Source organism: Leptosomus discolor, chromosome Z, assembly GCF_034619465.1.
Source record: "Leptosomus discolor isolate bLepDis1 chromosome Z, bLepDis1.hap2, whole genome shotgun sequence".
Lineage (NCBI taxonomy): Eukaryota > Metazoa > Chordata > Aves > Leptosomiformes > Leptosomidae > Leptosomus > Leptosomus discolor.
This window is the reverse complement of record NC_141419.1, coordinates 57,473,923-57,497,148: the sequence shown is the minus strand read 5'-3', so window position 1 is coordinate 57,497,148 and position 23,226 is coordinate 57,473,923. Positions and strand designations below refer to the sequence as shown.

At 39.0% G+C, this 23,226-nt stretch overlaps 1 protein-coding gene across 1 annotated transcript in view; it reads right to left on the bottom strand.

Annotated features, from left to right (window-relative positions):
- The window catches only part of BNC2 (basonuclin zinc finger protein 2), a 235,956-nt gene that overhangs the window by 12,390 nt on the left and 200,340 nt on the right, over positions 1-23,226 (bottom strand). Inside the window, exon 4 of the mRNA XM_086479791.1 lies at positions 9,460-11,426. Coding sequence (XP_086335917.1) covers positions 9,460-11,426 — 1,967 coding nt within the window. The remainder of the gene's footprint in view (positions 1-9,459; positions 11,427-23,226) is intronic.

Below are 23,226 nucleotides of genomic sequence, written 5' to 3'. Positions count from 1 at the left end.
AGGGCCTGCCTCCTCCCCTCATGAAATCTTGTTTCTCAGTCTTGCATAATATATCATCTTTGTGCATCTTCTTCTTGAAACAAGGGCTCATTTACCTTTTTTGAGTGGGAATCCAAGCTCTCTCTCTATCCATTGTATTTTTAGATCTTTATCTACCAACATAGCTATACACAGGTCTTTCTTTCAGTACATGCATCCACAGACACACACACACACATATACATGTTTGGGTTATTTTTATTTTGTGTTCAACACAGAAGTATAATGTAAGATCTATGGGCAGCAAAATTAACTGTGCCCTGTTTGTATTTTCAGTTGTAAGTGGCTGAAGTGTAATTGCTTTTTTATTTTGGTATAACAAAGAAAAGGAGAGAGAGAGGGAAAGAGAGGGAGGAAGAGGGAGAGAAAGGAAAAAAATGCATTGAACTGGAAGCGGGCAACACTTCTCCCTAGTTAACAAAATAAGCAATAAAGTTTGTAAAGCACTAGACTAAAAATCAGTAACATTGGAAATAACTTATAAACTTATAATTTACAGCTTAAGTGTCAGGCTCATATAGTTTGACACGGACATACAGCTTAGGGCTTTTTTTTCCCTTTCCCTTCCAAAAAAACCCCAAACCACAGTGACAGCAAAAAATATCTGCTTATTACAATCCCATCCTTTCTTTCTCTCACCTTCCGCTCTCCTCCATGCAAAATGAACCATTTTACATTTATACACAATGCCAATGAAGCCCTGCATTCCTTTCTTTTTTATGACAGCGTACATTTTTGGCAAATCTAAAGCTCTTTCATTTCTCTTCCAGGTTCATTTATCTGAAGCTTGCAGGTGCCTTGTGGCAAAAATGCTAAATTATTTCTTAGACAGATCTTTTTAAGTAATGCTTTTTAGGGCAAGCTTAAATGCAAAATAAGCTTTTAATTAAAAAAAAAAAGAAGAGAGAAAAACTTGCTTAGCACAAGACAAACTGCTCATTTAAAAGATGTTGCTGGGAAGCAGGAATGACTACTAAAAGCCTTCCAGTTTCTCTAGAAGTGTTGGGCTCTAAACTTCTGTCAGGAAATATCCACTGTTTGCCATTAAAAGGTCAACATGAGAAAAGCCTAAGTGGTATCGCACCTGAGATATTCCTGTGTATGCTCAGGGCCCAGCATACTATCCGAAGTATCTCTAGGGCCATTTGGAACATTTTATATGTACCTGCTGGATGTGAATGAGTGTTTTCTACTGTAATACCTACAGCATAATATCATGAATACTGGTACATGGTGTGTGGCACAGCTGGCCATCTTTCCTGAAGAGAGGCAAAGGACAGAAGACTGTGAGTACTGCAGGTCAGGATTAAGGGGTAGTGAAAAACCATACACAGTGCCTTGTAGTGTACTTGCAGTGCCTGTACAGTATGTAGTCCGTCCTTGACACTGTCAAATATTTAACTCCCATTGATAACTCTGCATCTCTTCCTTCAGGATCGCCCTTAGATAAGTTGTCAGCCATCTGGTTATCTTTCCCCTTAACTGTTTCTAACTGCACAGTATACTCCTGCAACTATAGGCTCTACTTAAAGAATTTGCTACTAGTCCCCGTCATATTTGCTAACCACTAGCAACTTGTATAACCTTGAAAAGGTGTCCCAGATCGAGAGGTTGGCTTTTGGGTTTTCTTTTCCCCAGGGCCCATAAATTGCCATATAGTTTTGAGTAACGGCTTTTTACTAAGACATATTTCAGTGCAAAACACTCCCATCTCACTTGTTTGTTGCAAACCTGCCTTCAGGCCAGTGACTCACACATCAGGGGCTACAGCAAAAGGCTACCTGTAATTTTTAACCAACCTATCTGGGTCCACTAGCCAAGACCTATCTTGTCAAAAAGCAATGGAATAGGAACCTATATTGATTGTCTTACTATATTGATTGCCTGCTACATAATTCTACTTCAAAAAAGACCCCATGACCTCACAAATCCTAGGAATGATTGTATCTTTGGGATGAGGACAGCTGTAGACAATGTCTACCCCTGTCTAGATACACTGACAGGACTGGCACACTATCCTCCAAAACAGCGTTGTAGCTATTTGGAGTCATGTACACCTGGTTATTTTCTTTTCCTTCTGGGTTACTTTTTTCTAGGTCATTTCTAGGACTTGACTCACCAGTTTTCTTACCTTCAGGTAAAATTAACTGTAATTGAGACATGCCCAGCGCAATCACTCAGTTCATGTTCTAATGAATGAAATGGCTGAAATCTGGGCAGAGGAGCACCATCATCACAAAAGGGGACACCAAAATGGCCTTATCTACAAGTAATCCTTTGTTAGGCCATAAGACCTGATGTAAAGTTTGCCTCTTCAGGTGACAGTTTCTCTTTTCAGACAGGCAAGGACAGCTGACAAATTAATGTATCACGTATGTATATATGATAGTATTTACCTGCCTATTTAGTGTCTTTCCTTCATCAAGAGCTGTAATTCCAAAGGCCAGTAAACACACAGCTATTCCTGCCACAGATGTGCCTCCCTCGCCTTTTGTTATTTCTCCCCAGACTCCTCCACCCGAGAGTACTACATCTCTCAGTTTGCAGTGTCTTGTTCCATTTTCAGGTATCCAAGCTTTTGGGAGTAGTGCCCTGGTGCTATCTTGTATCTGTAAAGTACAGCTTCCTTCATTGTAGTAGAAATCTTCTGCTGCTGAGTTTAAAAGAACAGCTAGAGCCATTCTTTGCAGGAACTAACACAGGCAGATGTTTTGTTTACCCCACTTCCAAAAGACTTTAGGGGAGATGAGATAACTCTGTATATGGGGAACAACTTTACATTTTCCCAGAGAAGTGGAAAACACTCAATTTCCTCCCCCTCTCTGGAGAAGAGTTTTGGTTCTTCCAGTTATTTCCTAGGAACATAGGGACAACCAGGATATTATGAATAAGTATTCATATTCCCAGTCCTGTTCTCCCAAACAATCTCTTTCACTGAACATAAAACACACAGAACCTGTGCAGGAAACTTGGACAAATTCAACTTTTACACTATTTGTCACAACACATACCATGGGAAAATATAGCTTAATGCATGTTTTGCATTTGGCTAGTAGTTTCAATGCTTTATTTATGCTTATCACCTATCTTAAAGTAGACTCTTTAGGGCTTATTTTATTTCTTTTCTATTTGATTAAAAAAACACCTCATTAAGAAATTAGTTCTATGCATTCTAGTCTTAATTCTGCTTCTCTTGTTCACATTGGTGAGTATGCAATATGACAGGCAGTCTGTGTTCAACATGACTACTCATGGAAGAGGTTAGCTCTGTGTTACGGGTGGCACAAAATGTTTCTTTATGATCCAGGTTCTCTTGGGTAAGGAAGAATTATGTGAACATTAGCAATGACACACATCTTAGTGACTCTGCAAGAGAAAACCTAATGGTTCATACAATTATATTGGATATGCAGCTAGTCTCTTCATGAACTGCATCATGTCCAGAAACAGCAGTATAACTGTAAATATGTTTATATTTTAAAAAATGTACAAAACAGTAATTTTCTCTCTTGACAAATGGGTCATCAAACATCTTATGTCTTAAAAACCGATTTCCTTGTTCTTACTAGAGGAAATTCAAGCTGTGTATGACAGCTAATTATATTAGGGGAAATACAGTAATAGTTACCATGGACCAGTGTGAAATACCTTATTTCTTGGAGCTATTTATTCCTAGAATTGAGTGCATTTACAGGAAATAATTCTTTAAAAAGTTATCTGTAGAAAATTCCAAGCATAGTAGCATGATGAAACAATGGGTGCTGTTGTGTCAAGGAGGTGATAATGGAAGACAGGTAGCAGCTTTCTCACACCTTCACCTCACTTGATAATGTATGCAGTGGCTCATCACAGGTAACTGATGTTAATTTATTCAAGCACACCTGTACAGGGCTGGAAGTCAGGTGACCAGACAAAAAGTATGTCTCTGCTTTTTCAGTACAGCTATGCAGAGGCCTATATCCACACAAATTTAGTTCTGGAGACATCAGCAGGTTTTAATAAATCACCTACAGATGTCTTGGTCCTTACAAATCAAGGAGTTTACACGTTTAAATCTGGACTGATTTAACTAGCAATCAAGTGGCATAATCACACTTGGTATCAACAGTTGCCTCATTTATTTATAAGTCACCCTGAGCAGATATTATTTTGTTGTTAAATTTGTTCATGGGGCTCAAGCACCTTTCCCATCTTGTGGAACATACACATGCACGTGCTCACTTTGTGAGAAAATTTAAAGACAAACCTGAGCAATTAATAGTCCTACTTTAGTAGCAGAAAGACAAAGTGAAAAGTTCTTGCTTTGAACTGCTCTGAACAAGTACACTGAGAATTAATTCATTTTGCGTACATTGAAAGAAAGGAAAACGTGGAACCTATTTTTATTATGCTGTGTCCTAGCTTAAGAAACACAGATTTTAATAGTGCCAGTACTGAGGTGAAACGAGGATTTAGCATGCACTAAGACTGATAGAGAAGATGGCTGTATTTCTCCCTACGATCTGACAGTAGTTTCTCAACAAGACTTACTGAAGGCAGAAGGTCCACCCACCTCCTAATTCATCAGTATCGCTGACCGCAAAATTCTTGGCTTTTAAAGGTGAGAGCCAGAAATGAAGCCAACTGCTCTAAGCTTCACCTTCCAGACCTTCACCTCTGCATGTGTTCTCCAACACAGACTCTTAGATGAAACTTTGGCATTGCTGTCCTCTTTGGACAGGAAATAACTATTCCCTCCTCCCATCTGCATGTCTCATCCACAGTTCAGGATCATTCCCTGAGCAGCTGTACCTCAGTGCTGGCTTTAAGGACCAACCACACCTACCTCTTTGTAAGGCAAAGTCAGTATCTGCTGGGACAGGACTCACAGATGAGTCTGGGAAGCAGATCCCAGGGGAATCTAACCACTGGGGCCATAGGCCCTTTCTCCTTACTCACAGGACAGACATCTTCCTGAGTCCAGAGAGAATTCACTTTACAAGAACAATTCTTCCCATTCAAGCGCACAGTTCTCACAGGAACTTATCTTTTCCCTTCTCTCTCTTTTACATCTAAAAAATTATTTGGAAAAGATGTCTTTCTGTTCAAAAGGAGGCTTATGACATTGCTTCTGACTACTGCCATTAGGTTCCATATTAACGTAAGGAAAAACTTTTTCACTGTGAGGGTGACAGAGCCCTGGAACAGGCTGCCCAGAGAGGTTGTGGAATCTCCTTCTCTTGAGACATTCAAAATCTGCCTGGATGCGTTCCTGTGTGATCTCCTCTAGGTGGTCCTGCTCTGGCAGGGGGGTTGGACTAGATGATCTTTCAAGGTCCCTTCCAACCCCTAACATTCTGTGATTCTGCTATTCTGCGATCCTGTATTTAGTCTCCATTGTCTTTCAGCAACAAGATGCAGCCTGAATATCTTGCCTTTAGAAGAAACAACATCTGAAGTAAATACAGAAACAGAAATGGATGAACAGCTAATTCAGGGAGTGGCTGGTGAAGAATGGAAGAAAAAAGTGGTTTTCACAACTTTAGTGCTTCCAGGAAAAGAAAGAGAAAGACTTTGCTGGTGAAAAGATCAAAGATATAAGTATGTATAAGGCTGATTTGATGAGTGATGTCACTTGTAGCTCAGAAGGTGATGAAAAAATGTCCCTTTTTAAAAAATGTAGGCTCAGCGGCGCTTGAATATTCAAAAGCAATACTGTCTAATTTTACAAGGGAATAAAAATAAATTTACATCCAGAATTACTGGATCATTGCAAGTAAGGGACTCTGCTTTGCTTTCATCTGCCCTGTGTTGAAAAAACACATGTGAGGTGGGACTCCTGAATCTTCTAGTTAGCTTGACTCTAATTTACAAGGAATAGCAGCGTTTAGACAAAGATCTCAGAAGATATTCCAGCCTTTCTGGCAGAAGGATATTTATACTGGAGTTGACCTTGGCATAAAATATGTAGGAATGGTGAAGCTGGATTTAGTCAACGCTTAATACAAATTGCTATAGGATGCATTCCACAATGGAGGGTTGCAGCTGTTGCATGGATAAACACCCCTCTTTCAGTCAAAGCAGCACTGCATTTGCTCCTGACATGATCTGCTGCCTCTGGTAACCAGCAATGCCAACCTTGCAAAGATCATTTTAAAACAACTACACCCACTGTCAACAATTCGGAGTTTTGTGTATGTACAGGACAGGGGGAATATAGTCTAACCTTTGATTAACTAGAATTGCACTGGCAAAGGTCTTAAGCCATATATTAAGCCATGTATTTTCTTTTAGAAATAACTCATAACGAGAGTTTTGAGTTTTAGACCTCTAACTAGTTACAATAAGATTAATAGTATTATTAATACATTACTAATAATATGATTAATAAAATGACTAAAAATAACTAAGATTATATAAGCTATGGGATAGCTAGAACTCTGATCTCATTAAGAGGACAGTACCAGAAAAGTTATTTCATTAGAATTTTCAAAGCAAAGAAATTCTAAGCTTCTCTAGCTAGTCAAAGATTATGTGACTCACAACACAAGCAAATCACACAGACTTTTTGAAATGTGTCCAGAATGGTACACCAATACATGACAAATATTATCCAGGAATTATTATTTTGTGCTTTAGGTAGCTATTTCTTCTTTCTTGTACAGCAGTTAATAGCAAAATGCTTCTGAGCTCTTAAGTGAAACTGATTTCAGTGGCTGGAAGAAGTTCTCACTTTGCAATGCTATTAACTTAGTTATCCAGTTGTCCTTGAGGTGCTCTCCGTAATCTGAAGATCTAGAAGTTGTATACTTAGGTAATGACTGTCTCTAAAATAAATGTATAAGTTGAAAAGGAATATCAGAAAAAAATAAAAACAAATTGAATTCAAAAATTTTTAGGGCAATTTAACAGTTTGCAAAAAAAAAGAGAATACATTAATTCAACTTTTACTTACTAACTTTATTTTTAAAAAAGCTTATTTTTTGAGGAAGTATTAGAAAATAATGTTTAAAACGTTTACTTAAATCTTTCATCCACTTTCTTTTATATGCTGTAGATATGCTTTCATTTCTGCACATTTCTAGACGTCGCACTTCTGCATAAGAATGGATAGCTCAGTGAAGTTCTGAAGTTTCTCCCTCAAGTGTCTGAAAGAATCATCAAGAACCATGAGAGTATAACTTGGTTCTTTCAAGGCATTTCGAGACAACTGTTGCAAACAGTTTACTAAAATATCAAGTCTGAATGGCACAAAAATTGTACCATACCTTTGAATTTTTTGAAGTGTATAACCAGTCTTAAATTTTTGCAATTAAAGGATATAATATGCTTACAAATTTCTCTTGTCCCAAATGCAACACAGAACTGAAACATAGGGGAATGATATAAAAAGATAGTCTTGTGCCTTACACAATCAAAATGATACGTAAATAATAAGAATATTAACTTAAAATAATGCAGCCTGCATTTTAAGTTTCTGAATTGGATTTTTATTTTATGGCTTGCTTTCAATAAGCTTAATAGGAGTGTCCTACATAGTTCACAAAATATTTTCAAAATGGGCCCTTTTTTAATGTTATTGTCTCAGAAATAGTTTATGTATGTCATCACAGTCCTCTCTTTGTTAGAACATACAAATCTTTACTTTGCTAACTTTATTATTAGCATGATGTATCAATGGATTCCTGCTGAAATTTAATACATTGCATAAAGTTCCAAATCCTAAAGCTAGCCACTTCACATGCTGAATGCAAAGCTGTTTTGCTTAGTACATGTCTGACTTTTGATAATTCACTTGAGGCCAACCAATCCAAATTCTTGACTAACAAAACCTGTGCAATTTCAGGAACTTAAAGAGGTAGCACACATCTAAACTCAGCATAGATTACACCACCGACTCACAAGCTCCCCTTGTCAAACCCAAGCCTCACAAAAGTTACCAAGATACCCCAAGAAGGGAGGCCTTTATTATAGTTTTACCTGCTTCATGTCCAGCGGTTTTATCCTACTGAAATATGGACTTTCTAGATTGTCCTTCTTACCCATTTTGAACTCGTATTCTTATGTGTGTTTCTATTTTTCTGTTTAGTGGATTTCATAAATTGTAACAGAAGGCATGAGATATTTGGGGTCTGGACTCTCCATCAAAATAGTTAATCTGGTTCCTCAGAATCCTCAACACTAACTTGCTTTCATTTTTAATGACATGATATATTCACTTTCAAACCACATTAATTTCAATGAAAAAAACCAAAGCCAAAACAAAAGCAGATCTGCGTGTGAAATGGTTAGCTAGGTTTAATTTCCTTCCTGTGTCTGCTGAATTTTTACAGCTTAATGAAAAAATAAAAAGCACAAGTAAAGGAAAAGAGACAACCCAATCTCACCATCACTCCATGAACCAGAGAGATTTTGTTATGTGACAATACGAACACCATCACATGCACGAGCTTTCATCCAGAAGTATGAAATAACTGTGTTATCCTACCACCTTGACAAATTCCATTTATATTAGATTTTCCTCATCAAAAAGAAGTGTGTATGAAAAAAAAACCCAAAACACCTAAGAGTTTAAGGACCAGCTGCTTCTGTTTAAGCCCAACTGCTTCAGTATTGATGCAGCATAGCTAGGGCATGATGTCATCTGAAAGACCAGCAGAATATATCCTAGTTGATCTTAAAAATATGTAGTGGTCTAGCCTCTCCTCTCTGAGTGTGCATAACTCCCATCAGTGGGGAAGGGAGTTATTCACACACAGAAAAGAAGATAAAGTAGACTAAATCACCATCGTGGATAGAGAGGTGTATAAGTTCTACTAAAGAAAGAGACAAGTATTTTCTTAATATTTACTTGTTCTTGCTACCGCATAGCAGCTAGTTTTAAAAATTAAAGAGAAGAAAGAATAGTCTTCTAATGCTTCCTGTTTGCTTTTACATAACCCTATGGGGATGAAAATCATTCTTTTATTCCAGTCGTTCTGTTCTCTCTCTCCATTCATTCATGCAACCATCCATCCACCCCTACCCCTCCTCCCTAGTTCTACAGTTTGATATGCATGCATGGAGATACTTGCATTGTATGTAATTTACTACATATTTAATAGCAGCTTTTCTTGTTCTAAAAGTTGCAGGGAGAAGAAAATAAATTAAAGCTGCAGCTTCTAAACAGATGTACAATACACATGTTCACAGGCACACAGAAAGAATAATGACATTTATTTTCTAGCCAGTCACTTAAGAGGATGGCACAATATATACTATTCTGAATGCCAAGCAACAATGAAAATCTTAAAAGTGGTAAAACTCTCTCAATGTCCTGGGAACATTATTGTCACTTGTCATTACTGTGCATCTTTCTATTTCTTTATATATCCTAAACTGCCTATTCTTACATAATTCAACACATTTAATAATGTAGAAAATCAATTAATATTTACTGACCTGTCTCTGCTTCTCCGTGATGGGAACGCAGCATTACAGCCAGCCACTGTGCAGACATGCATCTCTTTCAAATGAACATTTCTGTAGTGAAGCTTCACACTGTATGAACTCTTGAAACTTTTCTTGCACACATAGCAGATCTTGGGGTCTGGGCTGGAGCACATTTCACCTTCTGGGGAGAACTTCTGAGGGCTGCTGTAGTTGAATGTAGAAGCAAAACTTTCATGAAGGGCAGCCATACTGGCACTGCCTCCATTGTACAGTCCATATTGGCTCATGTAGAACATATCATATGTAGGGTCTGTATACTCTTCCTTGACCTTAATGACATCCTGGTTGGAAGAGTCATTGTGGTTTTCATCTGGTCTGTCACTGTGCATCATAGATTTTTCACCAGGTTCGTGGAGGCGATCATCACCTTCCATGGATTCCTCACACAATTTGGGCTCTGACAACTCCGATTCATTTTCATAGTCTCTCTCATGCTCCTGGTCTTCTGATGTCATGCTGTCTGCCCTTCTTATGTCTGGTCTGGAAATGCATCTGCTTCTGTCACTTTTGGAAAAGTCTTTCACAGACAGGCCTGGGCTCATTTCCTCCTGAGAATGGCAGTGATTATCATGACCAATGTCATTCACCATTGTGCTGCTATCATTCACCTCTTCATCTTCATCATCAAATTCATCAGCAGTATCGATAACTTCCTTTTCAATTTTAACTGGCATGCTCGACTTCCTTGGCTTCTTCTTGGGAGCAAGGTCAGCATTAGGGTCTGGGGTGGGCATCAGCACTGAAGGTACTGATGACTCTGAAGGAGGAGGGGGGTGCTGCTCCATGCCACTCACTGCTGGTATTATTGGACTGGTAGGGAGTGAGGTTGGAGGACTCACCATCTCTCCAGGAGTAAGTAAATTTCTGTAAAAAGGAGGAACAGGTTGGACAGTTTTTAAAGCTGGGAACACCAGCTGACTTGGAAGAGGGTTCTGTAGTACAGGATCTAGAGGGGGAGTGGTAAACCCCATTGGTGGACGCCCAGGGCTTGTTAAATTTAGGTTGGATTTTGTACTTGCTATGACTGGAGTGGCGGCACCTGATGTAGCACGAATTAGATCTTTGTCGCGGTTATTCCTTAGCATAGGCATGTGGAGACGGGGATTTGGGTTAGCACTGTGTCGATTGCGGCTTCTGAGAGAGCTGAAGACCATGTTGCAGCCCTCAATAGTGCACCGATGCTTGATTTTCAGGTGAACGGCATTGTAGTGAATTTTAAGAGTACCTTTGTCATAGAAAGTTTTGCCACATGCATTGCAAAACACTCTTCCTTTCCTGGAGGCTGACCCCATTCTCCTCATTCTATGAATGCGGAATGAGCTTTTAGTGTGTTCTGTTTTTGACAAATCGTTGACAGGTGTAGGCGTCTGAACAGGAGAGACGCAGGCTGGCTCAGTTTTGGGCTCAACATTTGTGATGCTGGTCAAAGCATTCCTGCTGGATGTTTGCTCATTCTTGAAAGGCGTAGGGGAAACTTCAGATTCACTGCTCTCATTATATTCATTTTGGGTCGTAAGGCTTGGTTCGCGAAGCCTCATTGCTGGCTGTTCCAGTAGAAGGCCATTTGGAGGCAGCCCCAGCAATGGAGCAGAGACTGGATTTATGTACTGGAATGGAAGCAGGAATGCAAGGCTATTTGGGATGTTTTCAAAATGATGAATGCTGGAAGGATTGCTATTCTCCAGGTGAGCAAGGAGACTTGGGCTCCTGGTGCGATTATTGCTTTCAATAAAAGTCCTTATATCTGAATCTGTCTTTGAAGATGGCACAGCCACAGCCTGCCCTTCTTTTTCTTGAATTGCCATCAGCTCCACGATGGATTTAGTTTCTCCAAATCTCAGGAACTGCTGAAGGGTAATGATCTCTTCTTCCCTGGACATGATGGCCCAGCGGTCCAGCACCTTGCCTGCAGCATCCTAGAGGCCGTATCAAAGAAACAACAAAGACAAAAACAAAGAAAAAACTTATTGATTCTGTATAATTATTGAATTCAATAGAACGTACTCTGCTGCCTGAACATGAAACACTAAGCTCAAAAAACTACACGCAAACAGCGCTAATAGAACTCGACTAAAAAATTCAAACTTTCCAGCCATGCAAATACAGTAATTAGAGTGACAGTCAGAGAAACAGATTGAGTTTAATAATGTCATAGCAAACACATTGTAGACCACGGGGCTCTGTGATCTAAAATGCTTTAAATACTTTTATTATAACAACAGTGATCTATGTACAATGCTACCGTTTAGCATACAGTAGAGTAAAACAAATTTGCTGTGCACTCCATTGTAGAATATAGAAAATTGTACCTTAATTGGTATTAAATGGTGACAATATAAGAGCTAAATAAATACATTTGATAGATTTGCTTCTTAAATATAAACAGACATAACAGTGAAGTCACTTGTGGGCCATCTCACAAGAAATTTTGATGCAAAGCAAAACATCTTAAAAATTGCACATAATACTAGTACATTACTCTTTTTTTTTTTTTTTTTTTATTTTCCCCATGACAGCAACACTGAAAAAGGTATTCATTATAAACTTGCATCAAAAGGTAGAAACTGGGCACTGGTTTTAAGCATAACTGGACTATTACTGGCAATTGATTGTAAATTTGCAGCCTTGATATGGTTTAGACTTAAAAGACTACTTTTTTGCAGCCTTGTTATAAATGACAGTTAAAAATATGTAAAAAGCAAGCATCTGATGGATGTAGATAGCATAAATGTGTAAAAATGTTGTATCTTAACATTGCCTTCTGATAGCAAGGGAAAAATCCAGAGAGAATACACATCAGTAATCACTAGACTATCTGTTGTTAAATATACATTAAAAAGCATTTCACACTTTCATTTTTGCTAGTAAGCATGAGATTTGCCTGAAGGTAGGATTTAAAAATTCTGCAATGTAATGTCAGGCAATCCATTCCAGCATGTATTGATAAAAACATATTAAAATACTTATATAATGAATACATCATTTTATTGGCATCTTTCCTTTTGGGCAAATGCTGGACATAACATCAGCACAGTAACTAACCAACAAGCACTGTTGCAGGCCATCAAACCAGAATTATTCCAATGCTTCCTCATGCATTAAACAGTTTGAAAGCCTTGCAAGATACTCCACTGTACTCTCTGATCTTTTCAAATCTTGAATCTCAGCTTCAAAACCTTATCCAAACACTTTGGACTGCACACTATTGCAAAAACCACTAGCTTTTGTTTGATTATGAAGCCTGCAAATACCTTTTTTTTTCCAGAACTTTTTTTTAAAATTTATTTTATTATCTTCAGTCTTCAGAGGATTGATTCTTCTCTCCCCTCAGATGTCCTAAAGTACTGGAAAATGTGATTTGCCCCAAATAGTAAAGCATATTTATTTGTTTACAGCTGGTTTTATTATTTCAGTTCTGATCTGCTCACTTCTCTGGATACGAAGTTGGTGATGAAGGTCAATACCACGTATGTTTCAGCACCTTAGATGAAACTGTAAAACTTTAGAGAGGCTCCACATGTGACCATTCATAATCAAACCTTACAAGACTACGAAAACCTCAACACCAATTAATTATGGAAAAATCTTACCCAGCTGACCCAGATGGAAAGCCCCAGAAACTATCTCTATGCAGAAGATGTTCAGCATGTATTTACACAGTGATGAAGGAAACACTATGATGCAGATGGTGGTCCTGGTTTGCAGCATTAGTCAGGAAATGTTGCCACCTTTGAACATCTTTAAGCACTGTGGATATCTCTAATTTCTATGCCCTTCCAGTTCTACCTGACTGATGAAGTATTTTACAGGCAGGTACTGTTATCTAGTAGCAAATATCAAAAAACTCCACCCAACAACAAAACAAAGCAAAGCAAAACAAAACCAAAATGGGCCAAGGGGAGGGAGAAAAACACCACCAACATCACAAACAAACAAGGACAGGTTCATATTTTAAAACTTTAAGATTATATTTTTTTCCTATCCAACTAACCTTGTCTAACTCTCCCCATGAGAGTGACCTAAAGCTTCTTACACCTACTTCTCCTACAACTTCCAGCCAGCCATACTTGTTCTACATTTGAGTAATTCCTACCTGGAACTGCAAAATCAGACTTGGTTCAGATTGTGGTCTCCAGGCCTTTGCTGTCACCTCTGACCTAACCCATATGCACACATTTCTAGTCCCAAACCACACGTATTAATTCCTTCTAACTCTAACTTGCATTGTTTGAAGATGGAAATAACATCACATAATTCACACCGCTTACTGTATTGAATTAGGATTCCTGTCTGCAGCCAGCTGCAGGCTGCTTTGTAATGTACTACGGGTAGTAATTTGTTTTCGTTTTGCTTTAATTTGTAAATCACTCACAGGCTTATGTAACAGATGGATGCTTTACAAAAACGAATATTTAAGTAAATAAAAATTAAATACATCCAGCACGACAATAACTCATGAGAATAGTAGGTACAGATCCTGTAACAGGCTCCCACACATAAGCAGAAGGTGGTATCACATAGTCCCTCACCTGGCAGCAGCGCACTGAGCTCTTTGCATGCACAGAACAGGTAAACATAATTTAAATGAAGGGGCACCAAGTATGCTTTTGGGGAGTTATTCCACAGCTTAACTCAGAGAAGCCAGCAGTTGTCTACATGAGCTACCCCTCAATAAGACACCACCAACCTTTCATTTAGTTTAAGGATATGCAATGAGGAGGGCCAGTCCTTCAGTAGGTGCTAAGTCCCACTGATCAGAGAAACTGTCAGTGAAGGCTGTGATTGTCATGGGGTTCCCCTCGCTGTCATAGAAACAGCAGGGAATGAGAAAGCTGCTCTTAAATGATCCTTGCTGACTCCTAGTAGTTATATCAAGCTATATCTTGTTAATTCTCAACAAGAAGTTGTATGGCTTTTTTTCCCCAGCAAAAGTAAAGAAAAAATGCACAGATGGCTATATTTCAGAGAAAACACACTACTTACGTATACTGTGTAGCATATGCTTCAATATTTACATAGTGATGGCTTTCCATAAATCATTGTAAGTATGTATCATGCAAAACCAGATAAAGAGCAAATAGGAATGTCATTTTTTGATAAAACTGAAAATTAACAAAAAATCTAACCATTATCTTCTTTGAATTAAGCTATAACTAGCTAGGGATCTCTCTGTATATGGTAATACTTGATTAGAGGTTCAAGTCCTTTCTTACGTGTAATCAATTTCTTGTTTCTTACAATCTCTCACACTAAATTTTCTCCCCAAAGCCATTAAATCATATCCACATTTAAATATTTCATGACAAAAGGTTCCAATTTATATTACTTTTTTCAGCTCACAACTGATTAAGCCAAGCCTCCTGTGACAATGTGTACAAGGAAGTCAGTGAGTATAGAGATACCACTCTAGGCTTACAGTTTTAAGCCAGGCAGTAGACAAGGAAGCCCAAGCTGTACAGCATACAGTGATGCTCTTCCTGCTTTGCCCACAAAGCCTTGTTTTTATTTTTATTTTATTTTGTATCTGTGGGTAGCTCGCTCACAATTTCAGATGGAGAAAATGCTAAATCATAGTAAATTAACCTCCAAAGATACAAGACACAACCTTGAATCTTCTACCTCTAAACACAAACTTGACTCTATTATTCCTATAGATACAGTTTTACATACACACATAGTACATTAGATCTATAAAGTAATGCTATGGTTAATCACCCTGAACCTGCCTCCTCATTTTTGCTGACCGTATGTTAGGAAGAGATGTGTCAGGATATGTTAGGGTATATCTTGTTTTAAACTTCTGGGTCAGATAGAGAAAGCGATAGGTGTCAAGATGATTCTCTTGGATGATACAAACAGGCTACAACAGAAGATGGACACAAAGATTGCTCTAATTTTTTGGAGCTTAATTGGGGAGGATTGTGAAGATGAGTCTTCATTTCCTGAGGGCCTTTAGGCTTTAAAAATTTCAAGCTTTCAGCTTGAAAACCTCCCAATTTAAAAACTGCCCATTTACAAAATAAGGACAGTCTGCACAAACATACACTATAAACAGACACTGTAAACCTTGAACTTTTGTTATGAAACCAGTTGTTTTAAGATCTAACTTTGTGTGAGGAGCTCCATTGACTCCTGTGCCTGCATTACCTGCAGGTAATTCTATATGTATACACTCACACAGACACATGTATGTACATACACATACAAACTTTTTGCAGTTCTATTTTTATGTTACTAATTAACTTCTTGACATAGGTAAAATGTATATATATACCTGGCTGAATATATAGCGGGAGATGATTATACAACAGTTGAAATTATTAGAAATGTTAAAAAAAAGTTCAAATTACTTCTTAAAAAACCCTTATGTTCTGGAAGGCACTCAAGGACTATTTTTGGGCACTATTGTCATAACTTCTGAGAATCACCCAAGGTTATATGGAAAAAAACATTGCTAGCCTTCATAATTTAGTAAGTTTGCACATACACCATAAATTGCCACTTTTGTTGCACAGAGGCTACATATCCATGTTACAAAATATTACATAGATACAGGTTTGACTGAATAACTAAGCAAGCCTAGTGTTTATCACAAATCTTTCTTGTACAAGCCCTTCTTAAAGAGCTATATATTTTGTAACTGATCTCAAAGAAACATTTTAAGTGCTGATGTAACAGTTGAAAATTTGACACACCAGAAGGCTGTGCTGCCATTCAGCGAGACCTGGACAGGCTGGAGAGCTGGGCAGGGAGGAACCTAATGAGGTTCAATAAGGGCAAGTGTAGGGTCCTGCACTTGGGGAGGAATAACCCCGTGCACCAGTGCAGGTTGGGGGTCAACCTGCTGCAGAGCAGCTCTGCGGAGAAGGATCTGGGGAGTTCTGGTAAACAAATTAACCATGAGCCATCAATGGGCCCTTGTGGCCAAGAAGGCCAATAGTATCCTGGGGTGCATTAAGAAGAGTGTGGCCAGCAGGTCGAAGGAGGCCATCCTCCCCCTCTGCTCTGCCTTGGTGAGGCCACAATTGGAGTCCTGTGTCCAGTTCTGGGCTCCTCAGTTCAAGAGGGACAGGGAACTACTGGAGGGAGTCCAGTGGAGGACCACGAAGATGATGAGGGGACTGGAGCATCTCTCCAATGAGGAAAGACTGAGAGACCTGGGACTCTAGCCTGGAGAAGGCTGAGAGGGCACCTTATCAATGCTTATAAATATTTAAAGAGTGGGTGTCAAAAGGATAGAGCCAGGCTCTTTTCAGTGGTGCCCAGAGACAAGGGGCAACGGGCACAAACTGGAGCTCAGGAAGTTCCACCTGAACCTGAGGAAAAAATTCTTTACTTGGCAGAGCACTAGAACAGGCTGCCCAGGGAGGTTGTGGGGTCTCCTTCCCTGGAGATATTCAAAAGCTCACTGGACATGATCCTGTGCAACCTGCTGTAGGTGAACCTGCTTTAGCAGGGGGCTTGGACTAGATGATCTCCCGAGGTCCCTTCCAACCCCTGCCATTCTGTGATTTTGTGAAAAGCAGACTGAAAGATATTCATTTGGTCATATTATAATTGCAGGGGATGGTTATAATTAGGGTGTAGACAAAAAAAAAAAAAATCAACATTTGTTTCTAATAAAGAAAAGCCTACATAATGTCCATGATTTAGGGTTTGTTGTTTTTGTTTGGCTGAATTTCCCAGGAGTATCTCTGCTTCCCAATTAAATTTCAAGCTGTGACACCATAAGCAGTCCTGCTACTCCTGGGGTAAAAGTTAGCAAAAGCGTGTAGCAACACACCAACTCACATTAGTACAGATGGGGCAATGTGCAACACCTCTTGTTCATTTTAGCTAATTCCCACTGACCTCAGTAGGACAGAAGCAAGCCTCATAGCTAGTTTTCCATAGAAATGTACACTCACACATACAATCACATGCTCATTTTCCTGATGGGTGTTTTTTACCATGCTGAACCTAACTCACCTTTGTTCCTGTAAACATGAAGAAAAGGTGTGCACACTTGCTCACTGCGATTATATGTGTGCATCTGATATGAGATTTAACACACCCAACCTGCAAAAAGCCATGGTTAATTTTTTTTCCTCTCATCTGTCACTTCTCATCCACCTCCCACCAGCCCCCCTTCACCAACTGAAACTATATGAACAAATTCATGTTTAAGTGTCAGCAGTCCTTTCCTTGAGTTATACTGCTGCAGCAGGAGCAAACAATGCAGCACTACCGAGTTCTCAGTCAATAATGGAAATCTTTATCCTTTGGCTTCACTGCATCCTCCACTCTGCTAGAAAAATCAAAAGTGATAGATCTTCTTCCCTTCTGACACCCCCTTTCTCCTACCTGTTGGACTTGTTTTCTTTGCCCCAAAGACACGGGGTATGCATGAGGATACCAGCATGTTATAACAGGGGAAGAGAACAAGGCTGCCTTTCCCCAAAGTATCACTGAGAATGACAATGGCAGTATGTATTCAAATGAAGGGTAACATGAAGGAGATTTTAACCACTTGCATGCATGCTTTTATTTACATTTGCTGCCAGGTTTGTAACGGTACTTGCTCTGGTTGCTCCTTAGAGTCCATGTCTCCTTATGCATTCAGCAGCAAAAAACTTTGTGTTTTGACCAAAATGACCCCCAAAACCCTTTGCAAACTTTACTAACTGATATTGTAGACAGTGGGTCAAATCTGGCTGCACTTTAGATCCAGAATAATTGCGCTTTAAATCTAAAGTAATTCCACTGACCGTGTTGGAAAGTAATTTTGACATAACTTAGCCCTGAAACACGATGTGGAGCCAAACCTGTTTGAATATATATTGGGGGCGTACCACCATGGTGGAGCACAGCGGCTGTGTAACGACACACAGGAGCACTGCTCAACAGTTTCAGAGTGAAATTGAGGAACACCATGTCCTGCTGAAACTGCAGATGGAACGTAAGGAGGTGGAATGCAATAACCGCAGCTGAAACCTAGCCAGGACACCGCCGTTAACCACCCACGCTCTCACTAAATGGCCTTCAGGGTCTTTATTGACCAAAAGTATGCAGGTCCTCTGTTTTATATCTCATCCCAAAGACATATGCCAGCAGCACGGACCCCTGCACAAGCAACCTGCTGGAGCACTGGTTCTGGAGTAATTTGCAGGGAGTGGTATGAAAATATCCAACACATGACTCCTTTCAGGGACTGAACTTCCTCATAGGGCACCCCAGCTGCAGAATGACTTTTCATTTTTTAGGTTCACCAATCTTAAAATGCATTTGAAAGCATTGCCCTGAAAGATGATGACACTCTGTCAAATGCCAACTATAAAGCATCCATGTGAACTGGGGGTAAGAGAGAGAGTCTTTTACTGTTTTCAGGAAAGAAACATTAATGTGGACTCTTTCCTGCTCTTCATGAATGTGTATTCACCTCTGCAGCTCCAGTAAAACTATTATGATGCAAGGGCACTAGATTTAAATGCTTCTTCTGATTTTTAAAACATATAGTTTGACTTTTGGTAAAATATTCAGTTTGTCATGGAATGCTCTTGATTATGGACCAGATAAGAATTATAATTCACAAGAAAATGGCTTCCCCCCCCCCCGCCTCTGAATAACACTGTGTTCTGGTTTTGGCTGGGACACACTGCACACAGCATTTTCATTTTTAAAACTGTGATAGATCACAGTGGGGTTACAACGTATTTAATCACAGCAGCTTGAGCTTCATTTAATCATAGCAACTACATCAAGCTTCTTTACAATTGGGTGCCTGACAGGTTTTTTTCACAGTAAACCTCTGTCCAAACTTGGAGGAAAAGAATCTAAGCACAGCCAGAGCCTGATACTTTTCTCGCATTTACTAGTTTTACAGTGGTCAACAAAATTTGCTTTGATTTACAGCTGTCATGTTGGTGACAACTATTAAATGGTAAAATCTGTCACTAATTGGTAACGGCTGAACTCCTCTTAGCATGGAAACACATTGATTTGGGAGCTTTAAGAAGATCTAAAGTAATCTTTCAGCAGTTGTCATTACCTTATTATTTGACATTTATTTTGAAATACCAGTTCCATTTCCCAAGTATTTTGCCCTTCTCCCCCGTCCAAAATGCACAAATTTTCAAATGCAAACATTATTTCTTTCACCATCGGTTCTGGTTCAGACTTTCAAAAGACTTCTGAAGACCTTCCTAAATGAGGAGTTAACGTGAGGTGACCAGATGCTTTATAGTATCTCCTCACGAAAACATTTTTAATGCATACTAAAGGTGAGGCATTTTTCTCACATTCATCAAATGGCAGAATATCAAGACTTTACAGAAATTGGGTATTCAAATTCATTGAACAACTTTGAAATCCGCAACCTTGGACCCCAAGTATAGAGGAATATTTTGATACCTTTGCTTCTCTACAACCTGTGACAGTGGAAAATTCTTTGAAATATCTCTGAAGAAGCTTTGCCACTAACTTGTGGCAAGTAACAGTGTTTGCCCTTAGGCAGACATGGTTCCTAGAGGCAACCAAAGCACCAAGCACACAGTGCATGAAGGCAAAAATTTTAAACTCTATGAGGTGCCATGGGGACTCTTCAGGATAGGATATAAACAGAAACACAAACATGGCAAAACACTGAAATAATTCCAGCTATAAATTAACTTTACAACAAATTGTGCATGTACATGGGTAGAAAATACCCAGCATGCATATAATGCATGCATATAATTTTCATACTCACTTCAGCCAATTTTTGCATATATAGTTGCCCATTTTGGTATGTCATGTAAGAAAATTTGCCTTGATACTATCAGTCCCTGAATCACTTGTGCTTTACTGTTTGGTGTTAGTGCTGCGTAACTCATTGAGAAGTAAAGTTATGTTTTCTGTACTGCGGCAGTCTTTTAGGAAATTTAGTAGGCTATTTAAGCCTCTCTTTCTGAGCCTCAGTTTCACCAACACTGAAAGACTGACACATAATTTTTATGAGAAACAGGAAACATTCCCAAAGAGCACTGATAAGGTATTGTATTTGCAATACACATAGCCACAAGAGACACCCAAGCTTTCTTTAGCCGAGACCTTCCCCAATGCACAATGTGATAATACAATACATGTCTGACATCCTTGCTCCATCTAACATGGATTGCACCAAAAGCAGGGCAAGACATCTAACAGTCAAGTCAAATCAGATTATCAGATGTTCCTTTTCTCACTTTAAATCTAAACTGACTAAAGCCATAACCCTAACTGGAAAATGTAAGCAACAAAAGCTGAGTCTTCCCAGGCTGGTAAGTAAAACTTCCAAAGAAGTCAGTAAGAAATCTGCTTAACCAAGGACATTGTAAGGAATTGAGAAGTTCCCCAAAGACAAAAACACTGAAGTAAAAGTGCCAATAATTTATACTCATAAATTTGATTTCATTACATGCTTGGTTTTCTGATTGAACCAAAATTGTGCCTCAATAAGGGGATTCAACTATACTATATGCTGGGTATATGCATGGCAGCAGAACTGGGAGATTGATTTCCATCTTTAGTATTCATTAGGGGACTATGCATTATTACTTGCAATATATACAACACAATCTTAATGAGATCTTTTTCCTTTAATTGTTTACCTAAAAAATTTACACCAAAAAAACAGATGTGTCATAGATGGTAACATGATGCAAAGGGGAGACAGCAGAGTGCAGAAATGACACCAAAAAGGCAAAGGTCACTGGAACATAAAAATGCTATGGTACACGGAGTAAGCTATCTGTTTGCATATATTAGAGGCACTGAAATGCAAAAGAAAGTAGGGGAAATTATATTACAGTGTACAAAGTAATAATAACTGTGCTGCATGTCTTAATACCCTCTTGTCCCAGCAGTCCTGACTTTCTAGGCAGCCCACTTCTCCACATTAACAGTAGTCATTTGGAGAGCAGCAAACGTGCCATTAGAAGCACTTTTACAAGTGTATATTCATCCACCAATTAGCTTAATGTGGCCGCTTTCTGCATATTTTCTATCCAGGCTTGCACAAATCTTATTAATATTTCCCCCTAGCGCTTTGACAGATTACCTTGTCATTATGCATCCTGGAGCCTTTTAAACAATATGGGTAAACTACTGTTTGCGAGGTTAATGACAATTATCCCCTAATTACTGCATAAGTCACTCAGTCCACTTTATCTCATAGGCAGGGTTCTGCTCTGTGTATCTGCCATTGTGTCACTGTAAATGAATCTTGTATAGCTATGTTTATCTGTCGTTGCCTTGTAAATTACACTGACAGAAGAACGAACAAATTACTGTGTGTCATCACTTAAATACGGCTTCTGATAAAAAAAAAAGTCCCACAAGGACAGCACTTGAATTTTAGCCTGATCACAATTAGTGAACACATATTGAATGTTTTAGGAGATATATTTAGAAGTAGATGGGACACAGTGTGATGAAGAAGGCTTTGAAGCGGTAAGCCTAAGGGTGGTAAAACAGAAGGAAATATAGAAAGCTACAGTAGTAGTAATTCCACGATCACCTCCTGAGAACTCTTCTGCTAATTTAACAGTTGATAGGTGAGCCAGTGATATTTTCCAAACAATCTCATATTCAGGGCTGTGCCGAATTCCACAATTTCTATTGTTTCTGACCACAGACACATAGGATTTTTTTTCATCTGAGTAATCCAAACACAAGTTGGAACAGAAGCAGCATCCATAAAACCACAGGCAATGCTAATTTCATGGATGCATTTCAGAACAATATCAAAGAAGATTTATAATTTGGATCGTGTCTGCCCTGACCAGTCCTAGTGACTCCAACAGGACTGTTCAGTGCACAAGCCCGAGTAGAATCTGGCAGGCAGCACCTAAGTCAATGTATTGACTAAAAAACAAATAAAAAATTAAATTAGCACATTGCCTACTGTTTTCCACAGTGCCTGCACTTTGAGTCACCTCTTTGGTGTAATTAGAGTTCAACAGAGGCAGAGAAAAAATTCTGAGATCAATTCATTCTCTACGGATTGAGGTAGTTCTACCTCAGGAGAGGAAAGCAGAATTGGCAAACACCAACTTCCTGGTATATTCTACTTTCTGAAGCAACTTCAAGTCACAGTTAAGAATACTTTACTGGCAGGACATCACTGAGACCAGGTATGTCTGGCTTTGAGAAAGAAAGTTGACTTGTCATTGCCCTTGATTCCGTCTTTCACCAAAGACAGCTCAATGACTTCAGCAAGAAGCACATACATAGGCAGTGCTCAGAGGCAAAATAAGTCTATGGCAAAGAACATGAAAACAATAGCTGCCTTTTAAATAATGCTTTTTCTTATATTGTCTTGGAGAGGTAAATGATTTATAGTCCTAGGAACTACAGTCCTTTGCAAACAGTACAACAGAGACAATGCATTTCTACCCTGTCCTGGGAAGGTCCCTTCTTGACTCAGAGAAGGCCTTTTAGTACTGGTTTTGTATTACTGGCAAACACACTAATTGCAAAGAGTTAGTAACAAGTGTGGTTCTTGTGACTCAGGCTACAAATTTAACTTCCTCAAGCTTGGAACAGTCACAGAACATGAACTTCCTCTCACCACTGGCTTGAGCAGAAACTGAATCCTCTCACTCCCCCAGAACTGACATTTAACTCTTAGAACAAGGGTATTTCCCTGCTTGCCAGACAAATGGATGATTTGTGGAGTGAGATGCTCTTTTGGCTACTTAGATGAAACTGCCTGCTGCG